Genomic DNA, 27246 nt, shown 5'->3' on the forward strand with positions numbered 1-27246 from the left:
CTTTTGGGGAGGCATCCCTTCGCACTTTTGTGATTTTAACATGAATTCAATAAAGTTGGTTTTATTTGATGAAATGATTGGCCGATCCGTCGTTCACAAAAGGTCAGATCTGCCCAAACAGCAGCCCCCCTTTCAGTCAGTCTAGGGAAACCCCTCATTGGTTGCTATGGTAACCGCAGCAGTTCAGTTTTGCACCCTCCAGTACAAAGAGATTGCATCACTGGGTTGGGAGGGGGAAGATTCTCTCTCAGGGGTCAAAGTCCCATTTAAGTTAATCTGCTGCCGGAAATTTGTGCCTCTCACTGGCGGTTCTGAAAAGTCGGATCGGCGGCGACCCAGTGGGACTCTGGAAGATCTGACCAATATCGGCCTCACTGAATTTCCATGGTAACAAAACTGGGCCAATATATGAGTTAGTGCGGGTCGGCACATACATTGGCACTGCACGGGCTGTTTATTGCTGGTTATTAATTAGCCGCTGATTCCTTTCCTGCCATATAACGTGGGTCTGAACCCCCCTTTACTGGGCCGTTCCCAGGCCCTGCACCCATAGGTGCTCCACCCAGTGTCCCATGAATAGGCATTACTATGGGATATACAGGTGCAGAGCAGTGGGCACCGTTATTATGGGGTATGCTGGGAAAAAAATGGTAATTCTATCAAAAACACCCACTGCAATTATAGGGGTTTCATTGCACTAATATCCTCCTTTTTTATAGAATAATCCCATTTACTAAATGCTGCCACCTTTGAACCTGTTAGTAAGATGTGAGTGTAGTTTTGTTTCCCCTGCCTTTACTCAGCATTCTTACCCTGACTCCCCCATAGCAACCTGGGAATGATACCCTGGTTACTGCTCAGCCTCTAGCAATAAATATATATACTGTATATATCTCCCATGTACTGACTGAGAAGTGACCCCCGGAGACACAAATGCCCCTGGAGGTATTGAGATTGAGTTTTCCTGGGATGTGGGGCCCTTTAAATAACCCCCGTCCCACTGGACATTCTGGTAGAAACGAGAAGGAATTGGTAACGTATTGTCCCATGTCCTCACCTGACCTCACTGCTGTTTTTTAAGGAAAAACAGGGAACTAGGGGGGGTACACACTGCTTTGCTTTTTAGTCCTGCCCCGTCTAACCCCACCCTAGGAGTACCCACCTTATACAAACATTAGCAGATGGGAAGGGGGGTGCTATGACTTTGTTAGCCCGGCCTTTGGACTCTTGCTTAGAAATTAACCCAAAAGTGTGAAATGGTTTGGTCGGGATCCAGGGATTGGTCACGTTCTTTGCTGGAGTCCTCAGGGGTGGTCAGTGAGGGAAGGGCTCCTACTTCTTGTATCTCTCCAACAGGAATCTGAGAATCCATCTCTCGCCCTGACCGTGATGTCCCAGACTGAGAGGAAGACTTGCTAGATAGGCTTTATTGCACTGACTCGTTTGCTGTTATTCTGTGTGTTTCTTGATCGTTCACTACGGGGGGCTGTATGAGGAACCCACCTGATACACAGACCGACACTTTTCTGTTTGGTAGGTCATCGTCTGTGCCAATACCCCGGGCTGGAAATACCTCAAGACACTAGGGTAAGGCAACTCAAGAGGAACAATGGGCCAAGTGGCTCGGAATGGGTCAGCCAAGAAGCCACGTGGCATCTCCAAACTGAAGGTAAGTGACTTTCCCCTCTGCCCAACAAGTCTGCCGAGAGGGACTTACTGTGTATATATATATATATATCTGGTATACAATCTGTCCCTAGACACGGGCTTCCCTTCCATTGCTGCTTGGGGTGGGGACCAAGTTAGCAGCGCACAGGCTCCCTATATCATATGAGGTGCCCCATGCATTGGCCGATATGGACCTTCAACAGATGGACTTTTGCCACCTGCCCCATTCCCAAACCGATCCAATATCCAAAGTACATGGATCAGGTGGGCCACCATACACGTCTGACCCCCTTTAGTCTTGGCTAAACAGATTTCTGGTCCAAACAGAACCTTCATAACAGAACTGGATCCATGAGTGTGGCGGGTTCAGGAAGTGGGACAAGTTGAATATGAAATATTTGAAGGAATTGACAAAAATACCAGATTTGGTTTCTACTGAAACTTTTTGATCCAATTTCAGATATTTATCTTCGCTCTATCGTACGCCTACGTTGCCAAGACCCTGGCCTATGCCTACTCGGAAAGCATCATCACCCAGATAGAGAGAAGGTTCAACATCCCGTCCTCCACCATCGGCATCATCAATGGCAGCTTCACCATCGGTACTTTTACTTCTCCCATTCCCAAAATGATTTAGTTCTAGAAATCTGAAAAGCAGGTAGGTACAGGTCAGTAGTACAGTAGGACCAAGATCCTTGATTGAAAGGGAAAGATCAAACCATTGGCTGATGGATGATCCAACTATGATTGGTCACCTGGTTTCTCGTGGGTAGTGGGCCCTGCTACAAGGGTGTGTGGCACAGGAATGGTCACTGCCTTCTGAAATATATCAGGATTTCATGTATTTTATTGTAGGCGGGCTCTTTTGAGACAATTTGTACCATTCTTCTGGCTGATGAACTATTTGCGGTTGGTCATTTCTATTCTAACAAAATAATCCCATTTCCCATAGGGAACGTGCTGGTAATTGCCTTTGTGAGCTACTTCGGTGCCAAACTACATCGACCCAAAGTAATTGGGCTGGGGTGCTTGATCATGTCCCTTGGGAGTGGTCTGGCGGCGTTACCCCACTTGCTGATGCCGAGGTGAGTGGTGAGTTCCCCCCCCCCACAGATCGTGGATAGGGCAGATTTTGCCAATGATTTGCCCAAGTGGTAAGGAAATCTATCATGATTTTAAACACGGATTTAGCAGCAGATGAAGATTTGATCGAGTCTGGCAGAGTTTATTCTATGTTGAAGGACAAGTTCACCTTTCGTGAGAGACACCATTAGTCAACCTGTATTTTGGGCATCTCTTTGCTCATTCACTGGCAACTTCTCTGAGCTCAGAGATATAATGGGAACAGTCTGCATCTCTTCCTCCCAATAGGCCATTTCCCAGCCCATCATGATGTTGAAGAACATCTTTGTCCTGTTCTTCTTGTGAAAGAACTGGACTGGTGTCCATGAAACTCAACCCATAGTAATGGAATCTCTAACCAAGTGCCTTTTCCTGAGATCTGCCCCTGGCCCCTTAGTTGCCCTTATGGACGCCAGTACAGTACAACTTTGTATTTCGATTTGAACATGCCTCAGATGGTCAGACCCTATGTTTCCACACACTGAGCACCCTATCAGGAAGCAATTGAATAAAGTGAGCACTTGAAGAACCAGTTGGTGGAAGGGTTTACACATCAGAATTTCCAGCAAGTTAAATGTCATGGAGAAGTCTACTGCCCATCAACCAGAACCAAACTTGTCCAAGTCTTCTTCTCAGCAAACTACTAACTGACAAATTTAGCTCTGCCCAGTACCATGAGCTAGCCTCTTCCAATCCTCACATGTCCTTATGTCCTCAGCAGGGTCTAGAGATGCTCTTTCTGGACAGCACCCAAGCCTCATGGATAGTAACTGTTCCACTGAGGGTCAATGGGGTCTGAGAAGAGGTGCTGAATAGTCAGAGAGTTCATTGAGTTCATTGGAAGCCATACTTTTATCATTGGCCACGCTCTGTTTGAGCTCCACATTTCATGTTGTCCTTGTATCTCTCTGCTTCTCCAGATATGAATATGAGAGCACAGTCTCGACAACAAGCAACTCCACAAGTCGGGTCCCTCTCTGTCTGGCCAACCAGAGTCTCTCACACAACGTGGAGCTCCCAGGAGGTGGGACATGAAAGCTCAGCAGGGGACGGCCATGGGTACCACTGGCATTAAGGTCTGGGCTCTGTGTGGCTCAGAATTAAGTGGCTGGTGTTTGTGTCCCACATCCTTGATTTCTATCATGCCCACCCTTGTTCTCTAACCTGGGCCATGGGAGCGTGTGGGGGCTGGAGTGACTGGAGATATGCACATTATGGTTCTGCCCCAGTCAGATAGAAATAAATTCCTACGGGAAGTGAAAGGCCAAATAATGACGTTGTCTCTGTCCCACAGAGTGTCTGGGCGGCTCCATGTCCCTGATGTGGATCTTTGTGCTGGTGGGAAATCTCCTGAAGGGAATCGGGGAGACCCCAGTAGAACCATTGGGCCTCTCATATGTGGACGAGTTCTCAAAAAAAGAAAATTCTCCCTTCTATATTGGTAATTATTATCATCATCATTTAATTATTTATATAGCGCCAAGTTACTCAGTGCTTTATTTTCCTATAATACACAAAAGCCATGAATATCCTGTAAATGATATCCTTATAAACGGTGAGTTCTGATGTCATCAGTTATAAACGGAGAGTTCTGATGTCATTTCTGTCACATGACTCACTGAAACGTGTGTATTATAATAAATAAAGTACCCCCAGTTGTAAAATATGAGGATATTAGAAGTTACCTCGGAGTTCCATGACCTGTATAAAAACACTCGGCCTTCGGCCTCGTACTTTTATATGGTCATGAAACTCCTCGGTAACTTATAATATCCTTATATTTTACAAAAGGGGGTACTTTATTCACTATATTATTTCCCTATTGTTATCCTGATTACATCCTCTATTTATTCTAATTGGTTAATAATGATTCTTTTAAAGGGGAACTTAAACTAAAAAAACTTTGACTCATTCCCAGTAACTAACTTTTCAATGGTTTAATTTATTTTCTTCAAAATAGAAAAGTTAATTTGGGGTGGACAATTATTTCGTGCAAGTACCTTCTTTGTGTCTGCATGGTGTGTGTGGGGGAGTGTATTTCCCGGTACTCGTGTGACTGTCTCTACTTCCTTTGCACGGGGGAGTGTATTTCCTGGTACTCGTGTGACTGTCTCTACTTCCTTTGCACGGGGGAGTGTATTTCCTGGTACTCGTGTGACTGTCTCTACTTCCTTTGCACGGGGGAGTGTATTTCCTGCTACTCGTGTGACTGTCTCTACTTCCTTTGCACCGGGGGGAGTGTATTTCCTGCTACTTGTGACTCTTCTTCCTATTTCCAGGGATAATACAGACCATATCGATTGTGGGGCCACTCCTGGGGTACCTACTGGCGGCTCTCTGTGCCCAGCTCTATGTGGATATTGGATCAATAAACTTGGGTAAAGTTCTCACTCTCTGAAGCCAGAACCTTCGGTGCAGGAACATTAACGTTTTCCGTGTCTCTTGTATCACAGATGACGTCACAATCGCACAAACAGATATCCGGTGGGTTGGCGCATGGTGGATTGGGTTTTTTGCCAGCTCAGGGGCATGTTTCTTGGCCACTCTACTCTTTTGGTTCCTGCCAAAATCTCTGCCCAGGGAGGGAGGGGAAAGGGATACAGAACCCAGTGAGACCCTCACCCTGGCAACGGAGGAACAGAAGGGGCAAAACACCAGCAATGAACAAGCCCCCGGGCTGAGTGGTAAGTCTACAATTTGCCCTATTTGCTTCATGCCTCCATAGCAGCTACCCAAAGCCACTGGATACAGGTATTGCCAAAGTAGAAATATAGGGGTGGGGTATGAGAACCTGAATGGGAGGAGCTAGCTTTTCCATTGGTTGCTCCTATCCGGAGTAGGTGCCCCACCTTATTGGATCGATATTTATAAGGAGATTGGTTGCCGGTGGCCCAGTTTAGGAAACCCCTGCCATTTTCTCTTGCAGAATTCCTGCGAATGATTAAAAGTCTGTTCCGAAATAAAATCTACATGCTGTTCATGATCGTCACGGTTCTGCAGTTTAACGCATTCTCCGGCTACTTCTCCTTCCTGCCCAAGTTTGTGGAGCAGCAGTACGGCAAATCCCCGTCGGAGGCCATCTTTCTGATTGGTAGGTAAGGGGGGGGACGGCCCAGGGGTCCCAAAGAGAAGAGTGGAAAGAATGAGAAGGCAATGAATTTATTGCAAACAAGAAAAATATACAAAAATAATGTGCAAAAAATTAAATAAAGTGAGCCCAACGCGTTTCGATCTTAAAGGGATACTGTCATGGGGAAAAAATTTTTTTCAAAATGAATCAGTTACTAGTGCTGCACCAGCAGAATTCTGCACTGAAATCCATTTCTCAAAAGAGCAAACAGGTTTTTTTATATTCAATTTTGAAATCTGACATGGGGCTAGACATATTGTCAATTTCCCAGCTGCCCCCAGTCATGTGACTTGTGCTCTGATAAACTTCAGTCTCTCTTTACTGCTGTACTGCAAGTTGGACTGATATCACCCCCTCCCTTTCCCCCCCAGCAGCCAAACAACAGAACAATGGGAAGGTAACCAGATAACAGCTCCCTAACACAAGATAACAGCTGCCTGGTAGATCTAAGAACAGCACTCAATAGTAAAATCCAGGTCCCACTGAGACACATTCAGTTACATTGAGAAGGAAAAACAGCAGCCTGCCAGAAAGCATTTCTCTCCTAAAGTGCAGGCACAAGTCACATGACCAGGGGCAGCTGGGAAATTGACAATATGTCTAGCCCCATGTCAGATTTCAAAATTGAATATAAAAAAATCAGTTTGCTCTTTTGAGAAATTAATTTCTGTGCAGAATTCTGCTGGAGCAGCACTATTAACTGATGCGTTTAAGAAAAAACATGTTTTTCCATGACAGGATCCCTTTAAGGGTCTTCCTCAGGGGCACAAAATAAACAAAAAATCAAACAGGCAGCTTTGAAACGCGTTGGGCTCACTTTATTATTAAATTTCTTGTATATTTTTCTTTTTTGTAATAAATTCATTGCTTTTCAAATCGGGTGTGCTATCCATTATTTTTATATTTGTAATTCATATGGAGACCCTTATGGGGAGTCACCTATGGATTTAGCACCCTGTAGTTTAACTTTAGGGTGTGCGCCTTCTATCTTTATTTTGTGAAAGAATGAGAAGGGGCTGAGGCTCCTCCCTATTGATACATGACAGCCGGAATGTCGTCTCTTAAGGGGACAGTTTCACAAGCATGGTCTGTATTTCAAGCCCCGCCCCCGAGGAGCCTCTCATGCTACAAAATGCTGCCCCCTGTATCAGTTGCTGATAGGCTGGATTTATTGCCGTGACGCTTAAATTAAATCTCTTTCCTGTAGGCGTGTACAACCTGCCCATAATAAGCCTGGGGTACTTCCTGGGCGGATACTACATGAAGAGGTTTAACGTTTCCACCTATCGGGCGGCTCAGATCGGATTCATCTCTGAAATCATGACGTTTTCCATTAATTTCTCGGTGTTTGTAATGGGCTGCAAGAATTCACCAGTGATGGATCTCACCGTGTTGTATGATGGGTACGGTCTGGCTCGGAGCACCCCCCCCCCCCCCCACGATTCCTGCTTTGAGAATCTGTGGCCCCAGGGTATACAGACCTAGAATAGAGGTGTAACTGGGAGGTCCAGGCATTGGTTGGGGTGATGTCAGAATAGTTCTGGGCTTCTAATTGACAGCTTTGGGCCGAGAGCTGCAGGCCGGAGGAATATATCCAATTATTACTTATTATATTGCAGCACTGATCACATTTCCTACCTGAACAACTTTACGTCCAGCTGCAACAGCCCCTGCGACTGCCCGTGGGACGTGTGGGACCCGGTGTGCGGGGATAACGGCCTGGTCTATATTTCGGCTTGTCACGCCGGCTGTACGGCATCTGTAGGGGAGGGGCAAAACACAGTAAGTCAGCGGGGCGGCAAGAGGGATATCACAATGATCTCAAAACTTGGGGTACCATATCTGCTTTGAATATTTAACCCCCTAGATCTTCCAGAACTGCAGCTGTGTGTTGGCCTCACCCTTCCCATCCAATGGCAGCGCCACGCTGGGCCAGTGCCCCCGGGAGGAGACATGTGACTCCATGCTCATATACTTCATGGTCATGTCTTTCATCTGCTGTCTGATCTTCTCCTTCGGAGCCATGCCGGCGTATATGGTGCTGATCCGGTAACCGGGGCAAGATTTGGGCTTACACTTTGTTAGCGCATGTGAAGTTCATTGCACAGTTGCAGTTAGTCCTTAAAGGGGAAGGAAACCTAGTCGGCGCAAACCCCCCCTCCCGTGTGTTGCCCACCCTCCCTCCTCCCCCCTGGCCTACCCGTCCCGCTGGGCAAATGCCCCTAACTTGTTACTTACCCTTCTGCGCAGGTCCAGTCCAGGGAGTTCACCGACGACATCTTCTTCCACGCGGAGATCGTCTGTGAACTCCCTGGACTGGACCTGCGCAGAAGGGTAAGTAACAAGTTAGGGGCATTTGCCCAGCGGGAAGGGTAGGCCAGGGGGGAGGAGGGAGGGTGGGCAACAAACGGGTGGGGGGGTTTGCGCCGACTAGGTTTCCTTCCCCTTTAAAGGGATACTCTCATCAGTTAATAGTGCTGCTCCAGCAGAATTCTGCGCTGAAATCCATTTCTCAAAAGAGCAAACAGATTTTTTTATATTCAATTTTGAAATCTGACATGGGGCTAGACATATTGTCAGTTTCCCAGCTGCCCCCAGTCATGTGACTTGTGCTCTGATAAACTTCAATCACTCTTTACTGCTGTACTGCAAGTTGGAGTGATATCACCCCCTCCCTTTCCCCCCCCCCCAGCAGCCAAACAACAGAACAATGGGAAGGTAACCAGATAGCAGCTCCCTAACACAAGATAACAGCTGCCTGGTAGATCTAAGAACAACACTCAATAGTACACATTCAGTTACATTGAGAAGGAAAAACAGCAGCCTGCCAGAAAGCATTTCTCTCCTAAAGTGCAGGCACAAGTCACATGACCAAGGGCAGCTGGGAAATTGACAAAATGTCTAGCCCCATGTCAGATTTTAAAATTAAATATAAAAAAATCTGTGTGCTCTTTTGAGAAATGGATTTCAGTGCAGAATTCTGCTGGAGCAGCACTATTAACTGATGCGTTTTGAAAAAAAAACATGTTTTCCGATGACAGGATCCCTTTAATAAAGTCACTGCCACCACATTAGCGCTGAGATATCACTGGAACCAGCAGAGCGGCGCCACTTAGTCACACAAGTATATATAGAATAGTATATATAGAATATCTCATATACAGGATTTCCCTCATTCTCTCTCACCTACACTGATGTTCTGCAGCCTCTCATCTCACTGCCTCCTCCTCTTCTAAACTGCACCTTAATAATAAGAATAATAATGAGAATAATAATAATAATAAGAATCATGATTCAGGGTCATAGAGCCTTTAGTGTGATTATTTCCCCGAGTGAATTACTGTCTCTGTCGGATCTTAGGAGCCTGAAACCTGAAGAAAAGTCATTGGGACTCGGCCTCCATCTACTGGCAGCACGGACTGTTGGTAAGTTTGTGTATGTACTGGGGGGCTATATGTGCCTATAGATCATACGCTAAGGGATTCGTTAGCTGGAAACCCATTATCCAGAAATTTACCCATTTTTTCTCTGTAATAATAAAATAGTAACTTGTACTTGACCCAAAGTAAGATACAATAAAGTCTTTACTGTAAGCAGAACCACCTTATTGGGTTTATTCAATGTTCAGTGCTTTTCTAGTAGACTTAAAGGAACAGTAACGTCAAAAAAAATAAAAGTGTTTTAATGTAATGAAAATATAATGCAGCGTTGCCCTGCACTGGTAAAACTGCTGTGTTTGCTTCAGAAACACTACTATAGTTTCTATAAACAAGCTGCTGTGTAGCCATGGGGGCAGCCATTCAAGCACAGGATACACAGTAGATAACAGATAAGTACTACTATAGTTTATATAAACAAGCTGCTGTGTAGCCATGGGGGCAGCCATTCAAGCACAGGATACACAGTAGATAACAGATAAGTACTACTATAGTTTATATAAACAAGCTGCTGTGTAGCCATGGGGGCAGCCATTCAAGCACAGAATACACAGTAGATAACAGATAAGTACTACTATAGTTTATATAAACAAGCTGCTGTGTAGCCATGGGGGCAGCTATTCAAGCACAGGATACACAGTAGATAACAGATAAGTACTACTATAGTTTATATAAACAAGCTGCTGTGTAGCCATGGGGGCAGCCATTCAAGCACAGGATACACAGTAGATAACAGATAAGTACTACTATAGTTTATATAAACAAGCTGCTGTGTAGCCATGGGGGCAGCCATTCAAGCACAGGATACACAGTAGATAACAGATAAGTACTACTATAGTTTATATAAACAAGCTGCTGTGTAGCCATGGGGGCAGCCATTCAAGCACAGAATACACAGTAGATAACAGATAAGTACTACTATAGTTTATATAAACAAGCTGCTGTGTAGCCATGGGGGCAGCTATTCAAGCACAGGATACACAGTAGATAACAGATAAGTACTACTATAGTTTATATAAACAAGCTGCTGTGTAGCCATGGGGGGCAGCCATTCAAGCACAGGATACACAGTAGATAACAGATAAGTACTACTATAGTTTATATAAACAAGCTGCTGTGTAGCAATGGGGGCAGCCATTCAAGCACAGGATACACAGTAGATAAGAGATAAGTACTACTATAGTTTATATAAACAAGCTGCTGTGTAGCCATGGGGGCAGCCATTCAAGCACAGGATACACAGTAGATAACAGATAAGTACTACTATAGTTTATATAAACAAGCTGCTGTGTAGCAATGGGGGCAGCCATTCAAAGGAGAAAAGGCTCAGGTTACACAGCAGATAGCAGATAAGCTCTGTCTGTCTAATGGTGTTATCTGTTATCCATTCGTTATCCTGTGCCATATAGCCGTTTTTCAATTTCCGCCATTGCTCCACAGCAGCTTGTTTATATGAACTATAGTAGTGTTTCTGAAGCAAACAGATCAGTTTTAGCAGTGCAGGGAAACACTGCATTATATTTTCATTACTATAAAACACTTAAATATTTTGGTGTCACTGTTTCTTTAAGGTTTGAAGAACCAAGACCCATTACCCAGAAAGCCCCTAGCATTCTGGATAACAGGTCCCATGCCTGTATATGACACTATAAGACTGACTTCTATCTCTCTGATCAGGTGGGATCCCTTCCTTAGTTTCCTTTGGAGTATTAGTGGATTCCACGTGTCTGAAATGGGGGGTTCTGGAATGCGGGGAGCCCGGGGCTTGCCGTATTTACGACACTGATCTATTCAGGTAATAAAAACCCCAGGTTTCCTGATTGGAAGACAATTTAGAGGGATATTCATAGCATTTCTCGGGTTTATTTTCCCAGGTACCTGTTCAACGGGATCCAGTGCGTCATACGGATGTCTTCCTACGTCCCCTGCATTTTCATCCTCCTCAGCCTGAAACGAGAGCAAGCTCAGCGGGACAGCGCCCCTCCCCCCGCTGGAAGGGCAGAAACACAAGAGAAGTGACTGAGAGCAGCGAATATACCAAAGAATGACTCAAACACACACACAACGGACATTTTCTCAAATTGAAATAAAACTATTTTATTAAAAGAACAGAAACCCGGCAGTTACTGCAAGAAGAAAAAACAACACAAATCCAATCATTTTCCCAAATCAAACGATCAGCCCGGTTTTAAATACAAATAAAATAAATAAAAACACTTTGGTTTCCTCAATTAAGATCATTGTGCAACAAAAGAAAGTTCCTATGCCCAGAGTTGTATCTAACACAGAGGGCGAGGGGTACATTGTATCTGATGGAGAAGGGAATATTTCCTATATCCATAGAAACGATACAGAACCAGTAATGTAAACAAGGCGCCGCCTCCATCTATAGGTGTAAACGGTCTCTTAAAGCAACAGACTCATGTAAACAGCTCTTCAGCCAATCACAGGCTCGGGGATACAAGACGTCAATGGTGTCTAAGACCAGCACTATGGCAGCTCCCACATGGAAACACAAGATTCTCTTTAGTACAATCCATTAGGGATGCACCGAATCCAGGATTCGGTTCGGGATTTGGCCAGGATTCTGCCTTTTTCAGCAGGATTCAGATTCGGCCGAATCCTTCTGCCCAGCCGAACCGAATCCTAATTTGCATATGCAAATTAGGGGCGGGAGGGAAATTGCATGACTTTTTGTCAGAAAACAAGGAAGTAAAAAATGTTTTCCCCTTACCACCCCTAATTTGCATATGCAAATTAGGGTTCGGATTCGGCCGAATCTTTCACGAAGGATTCGGGGGTTCGGCCGAATCCAAAAAAGTGGATTCGGTGCATCCCTACAATCCATAGTTGTCTCCTGGAGAGGGTAAGCGCGTCTTTGACAAACAGGAACACCCCTAAATAATAATAAAGACCAATCACGTCACCCCTCCACTGATTTCTCATTGACACCCGTAAAATTAAAATAACATTTTTTTTTTGATGGTTTTAAAACTGTGATTATATAGAGGGACTCTCTGACCCCCAACAATGGGGAGGACTGGGATCTGCTGATGGTAACGAGGCTCATGATTCCTGGTTGTTATAAAACTTCCGCTTCCTCGACTCCTTGGAATGTTCAATGTATTCAGCAAATTCCTGGATTGCGCCGCCTCCCCCGGAATATTTACACACCAAACAGTCGGTCATTTTGGCTTCCACACAGGCGTCATATGGGACCCCACTGGTACCCGCCAACTTCAGGCACTGCACATCCGAATAGCTGCACCCTGAGTAGAGACACAATCAATAGCATCTAAATCATCCTCCTCCAACTTTCTAATACCCCCATATCCCCCTTAACTGTCTCTTCTCCAGTGTAACAATCCCAACTTGCCTTTCCCCATAACTGATCCCTTCCATTCCCTTTATCAGCTTAGTCGCTCTTCTCTGTACTTTCTCTATTTCATTACTGCCCCCCCTTATATATTTATATATAGTGATCATATCCCCTTATATATTTATATATAGTGATCACATCCCCTTATATATTTATATATAGTGATCATATCCCCTTATATATTTATATATAGTGATCATATCCCCTTATATATTTATATATAGTGATCATATCCCCCTTATATATTTATATATAGTGATCATATTCCTTATATATTTATATATAGTGATCACATTCCCTTATATATTTATATATAGTGATCACATCCCCTTATATATAGTGATCATATCCCCTTATATATTTATATATAGTGATCATATCCCCCTTATATATTTATATATAGTGATCATATCCCCTTATATATTTATATATAGTGATCATATCCCCCTTATATATTTATATATAGTGATCATATCCCCTTATATATTTATATATAGTGATCATATCCCCCTTATATATTTATATATAGTGATCCTATCCCCCCTTATATATTTATATATAGTGATCATATCCCCTTATATATTTATATATAGTGATCATATCCCCCTTAACTGTCTCTTCTCCAGTGTAACAATCCCAACTTGCCTTTCCCCATAACTGATCCCTTCCATTCCCTTTATCAGCTTAGTCGCTCTTCTCTGTACTTTCTCTATTTCATTACTGCCCCCCCCTTATATATTTATATATAGTGATCATATCCCCTTATATATTTATATATAGTGATCACATCCCCTTATATATTTATATATAGTGATCATATCCCTTATATATTTATATATAGTGATCATATCCCCTTATATATTTATATATAGTGATCATATCCCCCTTATATATTTATATATAGTGATCATATTCCTTATATATTTATATATAGTGATCACATTCCCTTATATATTTATATATAGTGATCACATCCCTTATATATAGTGATCATATCCCCTTATATATTTATATATAGTGATCATATCCCCCTTATATATTTATATATAGTGATCATATCCCCTTATATATTTATATATAGTGATCATATCCCCCTTATATATTTATATATAGTGATCATATCCCCTTATATATTTATATATAGTGATCATATCCCCCTTATATATTTATATATAGTGATCCTATCCCCCTTATATATTTATATATAGTGATCATATCCCCTTATATATTTATATATAGTGATCATATCCCTTATATATTTATATATAGTGATCATATCCCCCTTATATATTTATATATAGTGATCATATCCCCTTATATATTTATATATAGTGATCATATCCCCCTTATATATTTATATATAGTGATCCTATCCCCCTTATATATTTATATATAGTGATCATATCCCCTTATATATTTATATATAGTGATCATATCCCCCTTAACTGTCTCTTCTCCAGTGTAACAATCCCAACTTGTCTTTCTCCATAACTGATCCCTTCCATTCCCTTTATCAGCTTAGTCGCTCTTCTCTGTACTTTCTCTATTTCATTACTGTCCCTTATATTTTTATATATAGTGATCATATCCCTTATATATTTATATATAGTGATCATATCCCCTTATATATTTATATATAGTGATCATATCCCCTTATATATTTATATATAGTGATCATATCCCCTTATATATTTATATATAGTGATCCTATCCCCCTTATATATTTATATATAGTGATCATATCCCCTTAACTGTCTCTTCTCCAGTGTAACAATCCCAACTTGTCTTTCCCCATAACTGATCCCTTCCATTCCCTTTATCAGCTTAGTCGCTCTTCTCTGTACTTTCTCTATTTCATTACTGCCCCCCTTATATATTTATATATAGTGATCATATCCCTTATATATTTATATATAGTGATCATATCCCCTTATATATTTATATATAGTGATCATATCCCCTTATATATTTATATATAGTGATCATATCCCCCTTATATATTTATATATAGTGATCATATCCCCCTTATATATTTATATATAGTGATCATATCCCCTTATACATTTATATATAGTGATCATATCCCCTTATATATTTATATATAGTGATCATATCCCCTTATATATTTATATATAGTGATCATATCCCCTTATATATTTATATATAGTGATCATATCCCCATTATATATTTATATATAGTGATCATATCCCCTTATACATTTATATATAGTGATCATATCCCCTTATATATTTATATATAGTGATCATATCCCCCTTATAGATGTATATATAGTGATCAAAGGGAAATCAGAGGGAATTGGGTAATTCTAGGTCGGAATGTGGAATATTTTCTCACATAATAAAAGACAACGATGGTGGATACACTGATCACATACCCATATAAGCGACCTGTTCCCAGCAGGATAATCCCAGCTCCTCCATCCATTGCTCCACCACTTGCTTCTTGTCACTCACATTGGTCTCCACCTTACAGGGAAGCTTGAGGGTGTCCAGCAGTGCTGAGCCCAGGTCCCTCTCTGAGACAAAACGTACCTGTCAGCACAGAGACCCTATGAGACATGTGACTAGTAGGAGGTAGTGCTCTGCCAGTTACAAGTGGCATTTGGAAGCTGCACTGAACACAGAGGTGTATAGGATACCTGACTATGGACCGATCACTCACCTCCACCTCTTTTCTCTGCAACATTTGGATTCCATCCAAGTCCTTGAGACTGTAGGAGAGTAAGTCGTGATTTCGGCTGACGTAGACCCGCCCATCCGTGAGGCAGCCATCGAGGTTACACACCAGGAGCTTCACCACCTTTGGATTCCCCTTCCCATAATAGCCATACCTACAGGCAAATACATGGCAGTCACCTGAAGCCGCAAGCTCTTGTGCCAAACACACAACCAGGAAGCAGAGACACGAGGACTCGCCCGATTCGCAGAACCTTCTGCTGAGCAAAGAATCTGATTGGGCCTTTATTGCCCCCTATTAAACAAGTGCTGGGCACGTATCATATAGATGCCAGTAGTGATGTTAATGGGAAGATAATATAGCGGCGCCACCTAGAGGAAGTATGTGGTCACTGCAGGCCGAGACACTGACTAGTTAAAGGGGGTGATTCACCTTACAGGTAACTTTTAGTATGTTATATAATGGCCAATTCCAAGCAACAATTGGTTTTCATTATTTTATTGAGTTTTATGGTTATTCTGCCTTTTTCTTCTGACTCTTTGTAGCTTTCAAACGGGGGTCACTGACCCCATCTAAAAACAAATGCTCTGTAAGGCTACAAATATATGTTTATTGCTACTTTTTATTCTATTTATATTCCTGTATCTTATACACATCAATGCATGGTTGCTAGGCGAATTTGGACCCTAGCAACCAGATGGCTGACATGACAAACTGGAGGGCTGCTGAATAAAAAGCTAAATAATTTAAAAACCTTAAATAATAATAAATTATTATTATTAGAATATCCCTCTCTACATCAACAGTTATGTCAAAGATGAACAACCCCTTTAATTGGCATCTTTTCCTATAAATAAGAACCACAAAGCCCCCGACCAATGGGATTGCAGCTACAGCGGTACCTTTTCACTCTCTGCTCAGCGATTGGCCAGTCGAGGTCAATATCGATATCAACGCTGTGTTCCGGTTTCATTTCGTAATAAGCAATTTTTCCTCCCTGGAAAAAAACCCAGAAGAAATGGGGAAGATCAAAGGGAAGAAAAGGGGAGGAGACAGAAAGAGAGGGAGGAGCCCGACTGATACATTTCCACCGTCCCAGGAAGACTCAGTACAAACCTGCAGTTTCCCCTGTGCAATTAGTTCCTTTGTCGCAAAATAAAAGGAGCCGTTTTCATAGAGTTCCCCATTCCAGTCCTGACGCCGGGGCCTACGGTTGGGGTTAAAGTTCTCAGCTTTGGTCTCTCCTCCTAAATGTGAAACACTTGAGTCACTGTCATGTGATACATCATCATCATCCTCCTCATTATACAAAATCAGGGGGTCCCAGGCAAGCCATAAGGCAGCTCCCACCCACACCTCTAATAACCACTTATTAACCCTCTGACTGCTGAGGGGGCCTCGTGGGGCCCTAGGTTTGGTATAACTCCCGGGAGTGACAGGTACCTGATTTACTGACGTCGGACCAGCGGAAGAGATGGTGTCGGACTACAGAGAAGACTGAATCGTAGCCGTCCCTGCGGATCATCTCAATCACCTTTCTGAGAGTTTCGGGGTGCAGACAGGGGGAGGTGGCCTGGATATTCCCCACAATATCCACCTCTGCACAAGAGATAGAGTCTCAGCACAGGCTGGAGCAATATTAGTAAATAGAGGGGTACAGGACCCCCAGCACAGGCAATATTAGTACATAGAGGGGTACAGGACCCCCAGCACAGGCAATATTAGTAAATAGAGGGGTACAGGACCCCTGGCACAGATAATATTAGTAAATAGAGGGGTACAGGACCCCCAGCACAGGCAATATTAGTAAATAGAGGGGGTACAGGACCGCCGGCACAGATAATATTAGTAAATAGAGGGGTACAGGACCCCCAGCACAGGCAATATTAGTAAATAGAGGGGTACAGGACCCCTGGCACAGATAATATTAGTAAATAGAGGGGTACAGACCTGGGTGGTGCTTGAGGAACTCCTGGATGGTCTCTAGGGAGGAGCTGGTGTCTTTGGAGACGTCGGGGCTCCTGCGATGAACCTTGGCTCCGTACTCCAGGGCCACTTCCTCAATGTCGTCATTATCAGTGGAGACCCACACACTGTAAAGGAAATAAAGGGGAAATAAAGGAAATACAGGGGAAATACAGGGAACATAAAGGGGAAATAAAGGAAATACAGGGAACATAAAGAGGAAATACAGGGGAAATAAAGGGGAAATAAAGGAAATACAGGGGAAATACAGGGAACATAAAGGGGAAATAAAGGAAATACAGGGAACATAAAGAGGAAATGCAGGGGAAATAAAGAGGAAATACAGGGGAAATAAAGGAAATACAGGGAACATAAAGGGGAAATACATAGCCATAATGGAGCCCTTCCTCAGCTACTAGGGACCCTCAGGACCAAACCCACTAGGGGCAAATATCTGGGGCTCCTCCCACTGCTGCACAGAGTGGGCGGGGTTTAGCTGGGCGGGGCTTAGCTGGGGTCCCTGAGAGGATCATGAAGAGAACAAATGGGCCCGGGCTCCTGCAGTACCAGCGAGGGCTAAATAAAGCGCTCATTAGACAACACACACACACACACACAGAGGAAGAGACTGAGGGAAAGGAAGTGACGGGCCGTTGCTATGGGAACAGTTACCTATCGAATCCCCCACAATCCCGCGCGGCGCGCAGCACCCAAGCAATGAGCGGCCTCCCCGCCAGGTCCTTGATGTTCTTCAGTGGAATCCCCTTACTCCCCCCGCGGGCCAGAACCAGCGCACACAGGTGTCTCCTCCGCTCCCCGTCAGCCATCTTGTCTCCGCCCCCTCCAGCTCAGCGCGCGCACTGCATGCCGGGACTAGGCACCGCCCCCTCTAGTCAGCTGACTCCTCCGCTCATCTCTTCCACGTGTTCTCTGACTGGCTGGTCTTCCTGCAGAGACTCACTCTGACGTTATTCTACTTTATATATATCATACAGCATTGCTACCAGTCCTGCCCCAGTGATCTTACAATCTAATCTCCCTATCACATTCCTACCAGTCCTGTCCCAGTGAGCTTACAATCTAAGGTCCCTATCACATTCCCATCAGTCCCTGTCCCATTGAGCTTACAATCTAATGTCCTTATCACATTCCCATCAGTCCCTGCCCCAGTGAGCTTACAATCTAATGTCCTTATCACATTCCCATCAGTCCCTGTCCCAGTGAGCTTACAATCTAATGTCCTTATCACATTCCCATCAGTCCCTGCCCCAGTGAGCTTACAATCTAAGGTCCCTATCACATTCCCATCAGTCCCTGTCCCAGTGAGCTTACAATCTAATGTCCTTATCACATTCCCATCAGTCCCTGCCCCAGTGAGCTTACAATCTAAGGTCCCTATCACATTCTCATCAGTCCCTGTCCCAGTGTGCTTACAATCTAAGGTCCCTATCACATTCCCACCAGTCCCTGCCCCAGTGAGCTTACAATCTAAGGTCCCTATCACATTCCCATCAGTCCCTGTCCCAGTGAGCTTACAATCTAATGTCCTTATCACATTCCCATCAGTCCCTGCCCCAGTGAGCTTACAATCTAAGGTCCCTATCACATTCTCATCAGTCCCTGTCCCAGTGAGCTTACAATCTAAGGTCCCTATCACATTCCCATCAGTCCCTGTCCCAGTGAGCTTACAATCTAAGGTCCCTATCACATTCCCATCAGTCCCTGTCCCAGTGAGTTTACAATCTAATGTCCCTATGACATTCCCATCAGTCCCTGTTCCAGTGAGTTTACAATCTAAGGTCCCTATCACATTCCCATCAGTCCCTGTCCCAGTGAGTTTACAATCTAAGGTCCCTATCACATTCCCATCAGTCCCTGTCCCAGTGAGCTTACATTCAAAGGTCTCTATCACATTCACATTAGTCCCTGCCCCAGTGAGTTTACAATCTAAGGTCCCTATCACATTCCCATCAGTCCCTGTCCCAGTGAGCTTACATTCAAAGGTACCCTAAACATCTTAAGTTTGTTAGTTGACAACAACTCCCAGCATATAACTCCCAGCATTAATTAACAAATAATCACTGGTGAAAACATTGTGGGAGTTGTAGTCCAGCAACATCAGGGGAGTCAAAGAAGAGACCCCCCATGACTCAGACAGAGTTTGTATGAGGAGAAATAGTGAGCTGTGTCCATCAGGGGGCGCTGTGGATCTATTAGATCTCTGACCCTGTCCCATTCTGCAGGGATTGTGCTGTAGTTGAGAGTCCCAAGACGGTGCAGAGAGGATCATGGGAAATATGAAGATACAAGAAATTGGTCCGGTCCAGCTGCACCATTTGTAGGAAACCCCCCCCTATCAGTGTCAGTGAGAAATTCACAGGAATGAACTAAATGGTGTTTTTTCACTTTCAACTGTTTCTTGTTACTTTATAAATGTGGATGTTCCAGTTGTAGCAACAAACACAGGGTCCCAAAGCTTTACTATGTCTCACTGAAGCTTCACCCCAAACCCTTCTCTTGGCAAAGGGGACCCCAATTAATCCTAAAACCCCTACCCCGTGGGCAGCCATTGACTACTGACTCAGCAACGGCAAGTTGCCTTCCTATTGGACCATGTACAGTGATACAAACCATCTCTGCTGGGAGGCCGCTGCACTGGGAGGTTGTATAAGGGAAGAGAAGCAGCTGGAGCGACACTGAGGAAGTCGTTTGGGACAATCCTGAATCACATGACTCCTTGGGAACAGCTGCACCTCGGGGTTATTTGGCACCCGTCCTGCTGCTCATGTTCTTGGGACCCAACTTCCAACAGGGGGAAAATCATTTGGAAACACAGAGTCTGACAGCAGAGAAGAACCAACTGGTCCATAGGGTCCTCCCACTCTTCCCTATCCCTAAATATTCCTCCCTCACTGTTTGAGAAAGTATCTTCTGGCCCAAACTCCTCTTCATCTCTATGGACTCAACATCTGCCCCCTGAGTTCCACAGCAAATGTCTATTAAAGGGGAACTTATACTTGCTATAAAACTGGGAGCCTGGTCCAATACCAGCTTCACATTTCAAAAATACACTCCCCAGTGCAAAGGAAGTAGAGACAGTCACATGAGTAACAGAAACAGATGTGAATGTGATAGGGACCTTCGATTGTAAGCTCACTGGGGCAGGGACTGATCGGAATGCAATAGGGACCTTAGATTGTAAACTCACTGGGACTAGGACTGATGGAAATGTGATAGGGACCTTAGATTGTAAGCTCACTGGGGCAGGGACTGATGGAAATGTGATAGGGTCCTTAGATTGTAAGCTCACTGGGGCAGGGACTGATGGAAATGTGATAGGGTCCTTAGATTGTAAGCTCACTGGGGCAGGGACTGATGGAAATGTGATAGGGTCCTTAGATTGTAAGCTCTCTGGTAGAGGAACTGATGGGAATGTGACAGGGGTCTTAGATTGTAAACTCACTGGGGCAGGGACTGATGTGAATGTGATAGGGACCTTAGATTGTAAGCTCACTGGGACAGGGACTGATGGGAATGTGACAGGGACCTTAGATTGTAAGCTCACTGGGGCAGGGACTGATGGGAATGTGATAGGGACCTTAGATTGTAAGCTCACTGGGACAGGGACTGATGGGAATGTGACAGGGACCTTAGATTGTAAGCTCACTGGGGCAGGGACTGATGGGAATGTGATAGGGACCTTAGATTGTAAACTCACTGGGGCAGGGACTGGTGGGAATGTGATAGGGACCTTAGATTGTAAGCTCACTGGGAGAAGGACTGATGGGAATGAGATATGAAAAGTCGACCCACACCCAACCCTAACCAAGTACTCCTGATCTGTACCTGGCTCTAACTGCTAACCTGTGGTATTTAAAGACCTGGGTCTGGCCTGCCTACCTCTGATGTCACTGAAGGGGCGGGGCAAGCAGGCGCTAGTCTATAAAAGCCTGGAGTGTGGAGGTGGATCAGGAGTTAATAAAGTCACAGGCGGGGGGCGGGGCAGATGGAAGTTCAGTCTTAACCCATGTGTGACTCCTGAAATATGTGCCCCCCCCCAAACCCACAATTTCCACATATATTGCCCCCCAAAGCAGAACTGTATAATGTAACATTGTCTCCCACACCAGCACTTTCCTCTATAGTGTGTCCCAGATGACTTACCCTTTATTTATTTATTAACATGTTAGTATAATAATACATAGTATTTATATAGCGCCAACATATTGCGTAGCGCTGTATATTATATATATATATATATATACCCTTTAATTATATTATATATACCCTTTATTTATATTATATATACCCTTTATGTTATATATATATTCTTTATTAATATTATATATATATATATACCATTTATTTATGTTATATACACCCTTTATATACTGTATATTATATATATATGCCCTTTATTTATATTAAATACACCCTTTATATACTTTATATATATATATATATATATATTTATATATATATATATATATATTTATATATATATATATATATATATATAAATTTATTTATATACCCTTTATTTATATTATATATACCCTTTATTTATGTTATATATATTCCCTTTATTTATATTATATATACCCTTGATTTACTGTATATTATATATATATATATACCCTATCCATCAGTTTGGTGAGACGTGTGGGTTTACCCGTGGGTCAGGCTGTGGGGGTGCTATCACATAGTTTGGGGTGCAGTTGGGTGGCAGACTTTGGGTGTCTGTACAGGAGATGTCCTTCCCCTCTATTCTCCGGCTGTGTATGTGCAGTGTCATCCCAACCCCCAACACTGTATTTGCTGCAGATCAGTCTCACGGCTGAATTCCCTGGCTGAACTGGAGGATTCCGTCACTGCATCTGCAGCAGCTCCTCGGGCTCATTGAAGCCACAACCAAATGGATTGATCCCCACTTTCCTACTGGTAAGTCTCCCCAGTGACTGGGTGATTTCTCTCTTATACACTGGCCTCACAACCAACGTTCTCTCATCTATTTACTCTGATCCCCAGCTCTGTATCCACTTTACTATCACTGGAAAGAATTCCTGTGTTTCCTGAATTATATAACCTCTCACTGCCTTTGCTCTGTACTGCTGTGTGTCCCATAGGCTCTGTGTGTCCCATAGGCTCTGTGTGTCCCATAGGCTCTGTGTGTCCCATAGGCTCTGAGTGTCCCATATGCTCTGAGTGTCCCATAGGCTCTGAGTGTCCTATAGGCTCTGTGTGTCCCATAGGCTCTGTGTGTCCCATAGGCTCTGTGTGTCCCATAGGCTCTGTGTGTCCCATAGGCTCTGTGTGTCCCATAGGCTCTGTGTGTCCCATAGGCTCTGAGTGTCCCATAGGCTCTGTGTGTCCCATAGGCTCTGAGTGTCCCATAGGCTCTGTGTGTCCCATAGGCTCTGTGTGTCCCATAGGCTCTGTGTGTCCCATAGACTCTGTGTGTCCCATAGGCTCTGTGTGTCCCATAGGCTCTGTGTGTCCCATAGGCTCTGAGTGTCCCATGGGCTCTGTGTGTCTCATTCATTCTGTGTGTCCCATACTGTCTGTGTGACCTATAGGCTCTGTGTGACTGGACTGCTCTGTTGGCTCAGTATATTTGTGCGTAGTTGTATAGGAGCATATCTATATGTGTGTGACCTGTAGTATGTTGTGTTGCCCTGTGTGTGCTGCACTTGTGTTCCCTCATTCCTGCACTGCAACATTTTACAGCAAAACTGGGTCACAGAACAGATGCACAAGCTTTAATTGTGTGTTTCATTCTCTATTATGTGTAGAATACAGTAAAAAGCTCACGGTGTAGTAGGGTGTAGTAGGGTGTAGTAGGGTTGCTTATGATGTGTATACATAGGATTGACACTTGCTGATTAAGAGCACCCCTGTACCCCAATGTGACCACCCACAGCTGGAGAGCCCAAGCACTTTGCTAGAAAGATACTATTGCTCCCCCTGCCATGTTTACTGGATACACCTATTTATTGTACAACACTGCGGCATCTCTCAGCGCTATATAAACACATGATTTGTGCACTTGAACTAATACACACTTGCACAGTGTACAACTCACTATTACACTTCTCCCTCACCATCAACTCACAAACTGTGATGTCACACTTTCTGATACACTGGGCTACTCCAGCACTGTCACACTGATACACACACACACACACACACCTACACACACTGTCACACTGATACACACACTCACACACACACACACCTACACACACTGTCACACTGATACACACACACTGTCACACTGATACACACACACAAACAGCAATTCACTGACACACATTCACCTACACACACTGTCAAACTGTAAATTCACACTCTTTATTCCTACACAGACTCACAGCCACACCCCCTGTTGCACACTCACACACTCACACACTCACACACACACAGTTACACACTCACATGCTCCATGTTGGTTATTTAATTGGGACAGGGGGTTAGAAGGCTGCCCCCCAGCTTGTTGTACCCCTGGGACAGGTGTCAGTCACGTGACCTCAGACAAGGAGGTCGGAACCCCCGTTCTCCCCCCAGGGAATGTCCCGAGTCCGGAGCAGTCAGTGCGAAACCCGATAGGAGAAACAACTGATCTCACAGCCTAAAAATATCCCCAAGCTGAGCCTGTCCTGGAGCCCCACACCCAGCAGCACCGCTACATGTAGAGCAGGTAATGGGGCTCCCCTCTTACTAACCTCTCACTTTATTAGGGGCAGGAGGACCCCCAGATTATTGGGCATGGGCTGGTGACCTGTGGCCCATTGGGACCAGGGGAATATTCCTGGCTGACAATATGGGGGGGATTTATACAGAAATATTCCACTAACCACATGGGACATTGACCTGCTTTACTTTCCTTTTAATCGCCCCACTGAGTTAGGTTTGGGGGGTGTTACTAATATAATAAAACATATTGGGTGATGCCACTTAGTATAGAATAATTAGTGTCTTGTGTGTTTACATGTGGGTGTGTTAATGGTTGTGTCCCCCCTATGTGTAATATTGTATATGCCTATAGTAATTATTATTATTAGTAGTAGTAATTGTGAGCCAAGATATATGAGGTCAGTAAGTGTCAAATAATCAGTAGAAGGGCCCATTTTAAAGGGCTGAGAGTTCATGGGACTGAGGGATCTGTTTCATAGAATGGATGGGAAATAATTCTCTGTAGAAACCATTTACTCACAATATATGCTGGGGGTACAGTAGATATATGATGGGTGTATAGTAGATATATGCTGGGGTATAGTAGATATATGCTGGGGTATAGTAGATTTATGCTGGGGTATAGTAGATATATGCTGGGGTATAGTAGATATATGCTGGGTGTATAGTAGATATATGCTGGGGTATAGTAGATATATGCTGGGGTATAGTAGATTTATGCTGGGGTATAGTAGATATATGCTGGGGTATAGTAGATATATGCTGGGTGTATAGTAGATATATGCTGGGTATAGTAGATATATGCTGGGGGTATAGCAGATATATGCTGGGGTATAGTAGATATATGCTGGGGTATAGTAGATATATGCTGGGGTATAGTAGATATATGCTGGGGGTATAGCAGATATATGCTGGGGGTATAGTAGATATATGCTGGGGTATAGTAGATATATGCTGGGGGTATAGTAGATATATGCTGGGGGTATAGCAGATATATGCTGGGGGTATAGTAGATATATGCTGGGGTATAGTGGATATATGCTGGGGGTATAGTAGATATATGCTGGGGTATAGTAGATATATACTGGGGGTATAGTAGATATATACTGGGGGTATAGTAGATATATGCTGGGGGTATAGCAGATATATGCTGGGGGTATAGTAGATATATGCTGGGGTATAGTAGATATATGCTGGGGGTATAGTAGATATATACTGGGGGTATAGTAGATATATGCTGGGGGTATACTAGATGTATGCTGGGGTATAGTAGATATATGCTGGGGGTATAGTAGATATATGCTGGGGGTACAGTAGATATATGCTGGGTGTATAGTAGATATATGCTGGGGTATAGTAGATTTATGCTGGGGTATAGTAGATATATGCTGGGGTATAGTAGATATATGCTGGGGGTATAGTAGATATATGCTGGGGGTATAGCAGATATATGCTGGGGGTATAGTAGATATATGCTGGGGTATAGTAGATATATGCTGGGGGTATAGTAGATATATGCTGGGGGTATAGCAGATATATGCTGGGGGTATAGTAGATATATGCTGGGGTATAGTAGATATATGCTGGGGTATAGTAGATATATACTGGGGGTATAGTAGATATATACTGGGGGTATAGTAGATATATGCTGGGGGTATAGCAGATATATGCTGGGGGTATAGTAGATATATGCTGGGGTATAGTAGATATATGCTGGGGTATAGTAGATATATACTGGGGGTATAGTAGATATATGCTGGGGTATACTAGATGTATGCTGGGGTATAGTAGATATATGCTGGGGGTATAGTAGATATATGCTGGGGGTACAGTAGATATATGCTAGGTGTATAGTAGATATATGCTGGGGTATAGTAGATTTATGCTGGGGTATAGTAGATATATGCTGGGGTATAGTAGATATATGCTGGGGGTACAGTAGATATATGCTGGGTGTATAGTAGATATATGCTGGGGTATAGTAGATTTATGCTGGGGTATAGTAGATATATGCTGGGGTATAGTAGATATATACTGGGGGTATAGTAGATATATGCTGGGGGTATATTAGATATATGCTGGGGGTATAGTAGATATATGCTGGGGGTATAGTAGATATATGCTGGGGGTATAGTAGATATATGCTGGGGGTATAGTAAATATATGCTGGGGTATAGTAGTCAGGCCCGGACTGGCAATCTGTGGGTTCTGGCAAATGCCAGAGGGGCTGCTATAATGTGCAATAGAAAGTCAGTATTTAGTGGGCTGGTGGGGGCTGTTTGGGCCTCTATGTACCTGAAATGCCAGGGCCTACTTTAATTCTCAGTCCGGTCCTGATAGTAGTGATATACTGGGGGTATAGTAGATATATGCTGGGGGTATAGTAGATATATGCTGGGGGTATACTAGATGTATGCTGGGGGGTATAGTAAGATATATGCTGGGGGTATAGTAAATATATGCTGGGGTATAGTAGTGATATACTGGGGGTATAGTAGATATATGCTGGGGGTATAGTAGATATATGCTGGGGGTATACTAGATGTATGCTGGGGGTATAGTAGATATATGCTGGGGGCATAGTAAATATATGCTGGGGGTATAGTAGATATATGCTGGGGGTATAGTAAATATATGCTGGGGTATAGTAGTGATATACTGGGGGTATAGTGGATATATACTGGGGGTATAGTAGATACTGTATATACTGGGGGTATAGTAGATATATGCTGGGGGTATAGCAGATATATGCTGGGGGTATAGTAGATATATGCTGGGGTATAGTAGATATATGCTGGGGGTATAGTAGATATATGCTGGGGGTATAGTAGATATATGCTGGGGTATACTAGATGTATGCTGGGGTATAGTAGATATATGCTGGGGGTATAGTAGATATATGCTGGGAGTATAGTAGATATATGCTGGGGGTATAGTAGATATATGCTGGGGGTATAGTAGATAAATGCTGGGGTATAGTAGATATATGCTGGGGGTATAGTAGATAAATGCTGGGGTATAGTAAATATATGCTGGGGGTATAGTAGATAAATGCTGGGGTATAGTAAATATATGCTGGGGGTATAGTAGATATATGCTGGAGGGTATAGTAGATATATGCTGGGGGTATAGTAGATATATGCTGGGGGTATAG

At 43.6% G+C, this 27246-nt stretch overlaps 3 protein-coding genes across 10 annotated transcripts in view; 2 read left to right on the forward strand and 1 right to left on the reverse strand.

The window, feature by feature from the left end:
- The first annotated feature begins 302 nt into the window (after positions 1–302).
- Positions 303–11492, forward strand: slco1a2.L (solute carrier organic anion transporter family member 1A2 L homeolog). Of its 2 annotated transcripts, none has more exons than XM_041585008.1 (15): positions 303–387; positions 1357–1669; positions 2129–2270; positions 2621–2753; positions 3711–3814; positions 4085–4231; positions 5070–5168; positions 5244–5474; positions 5717–5881; positions 7128–7323; positions 7540–7702; positions 7788–7969; positions 9281–9345; positions 11035–11152; positions 11232–11376. In XM_041585008.1, the coding sequence occupies exons 2-15, from the start codon at positions 1610–1612 to the stop codon at positions 11374–11376; spliced, it is 1950 nt and encodes a 649-aa protein (XP_041440942.1). In that variant the 5' UTR covers positions 303–387; positions 1357–1609.
- cmas.L (cytidine monophosphate N-acetylneuraminic acid synthetase L homeolog) lies at positions 11439–18280 on the reverse strand. The gene is made up of 8 exons (XM_018251818.2): positions 18072–18280; positions 17385–17527; positions 16878–17033; positions 16551–16681; positions 16337–16431; positions 15420–15588; positions 15133–15289; positions 11439–12626 (listed from the first exon to the last, which is right to left on the reverse strand). Exons 1-8 carry the CDS (start codon positions 18224–18226, stop codon positions 12424–12426), a joined length of 1209 nt encoding a protein of 402 aa, XP_018107307.1. The 5' UTR covers positions 18227–18280; the 3' UTR covers positions 11439–12423.
- A 3921-nt stretch (positions 18281–22201) lies between these two features.
- LOC108710176 (ATP-binding cassette sub-family C member 9) overlaps positions 22202–27246 on the forward strand; it is a 49017-nt gene continuing 43972 nt past the window's right edge. For 6 of the 7 annotated variants that reach the window (XM_041585767.1, XM_041585771.1, XM_041585768.1 and 3 more), the window contains exon 1: positions 22202–22340. The gene's annotated coding sequence lies outside the window, so the exon portion shown is untranslated. Of the gene's footprint in view, positions 22341–23850; positions 24097–27246 lie in introns of those variants that run through there. The other variant, XM_041585769.1, reaches the window with a different exon arrangement.

Source organism: Xenopus laevis, chromosome 3L, assembly GCF_017654675.1.
Source record: "Xenopus laevis strain J_2021 chromosome 3L, Xenopus_laevis_v10.1, whole genome shotgun sequence".
Taxonomy (NCBI): domain Eukaryota; kingdom Metazoa; phylum Chordata; class Amphibia; order Anura; family Pipidae; genus Xenopus; species Xenopus laevis.

Bases quoted from the DNA above. Each gene is read 5' to 3' on its own strand.
- slco1a2.L (XM_041585008.1), top strand. From the start codon at position 1,610: ATGGGCCAAGTGGCTCGGAATGGGTCAGCCAAGAAGCCACGTGGCATC. The intron at 2,754-3,710 runs GTGAGTGGTGAG...CTGCTTCTCCAG, and splicing joins CCCCACTTGCTGATGCCGAG to ATATGAATATGAGAGCACAG. The intron at 5,169-5,243 runs GTAAAGTTCTCA...CTTGTATCACAG, and splicing joins TATTGGATCAATAAACTTGG to ATGACGTCACAATCGCACAA.
- cmas.L (XM_018251818.2), bottom strand. From the start codon at position 18,226: ATGGCTGACGGGGAGCGGAGGAGACACCTGTGTGCGCTGGTTCTGGCC. The intron at 15,589-16,336 runs GTACCGCTGTAG...ATTTGCCTGTAG, and splicing joins GCTGAGCAGAGAGTGAAAAG to GTATGGCTATTATGGGAAGG. The intron at 12,627-15,132 runs GTATGTGATCAG...GTCTCTACTCAG, and splicing joins GGAACAGGTCGCTTATATGG to GGTGCAGCTATTCGGATGTG.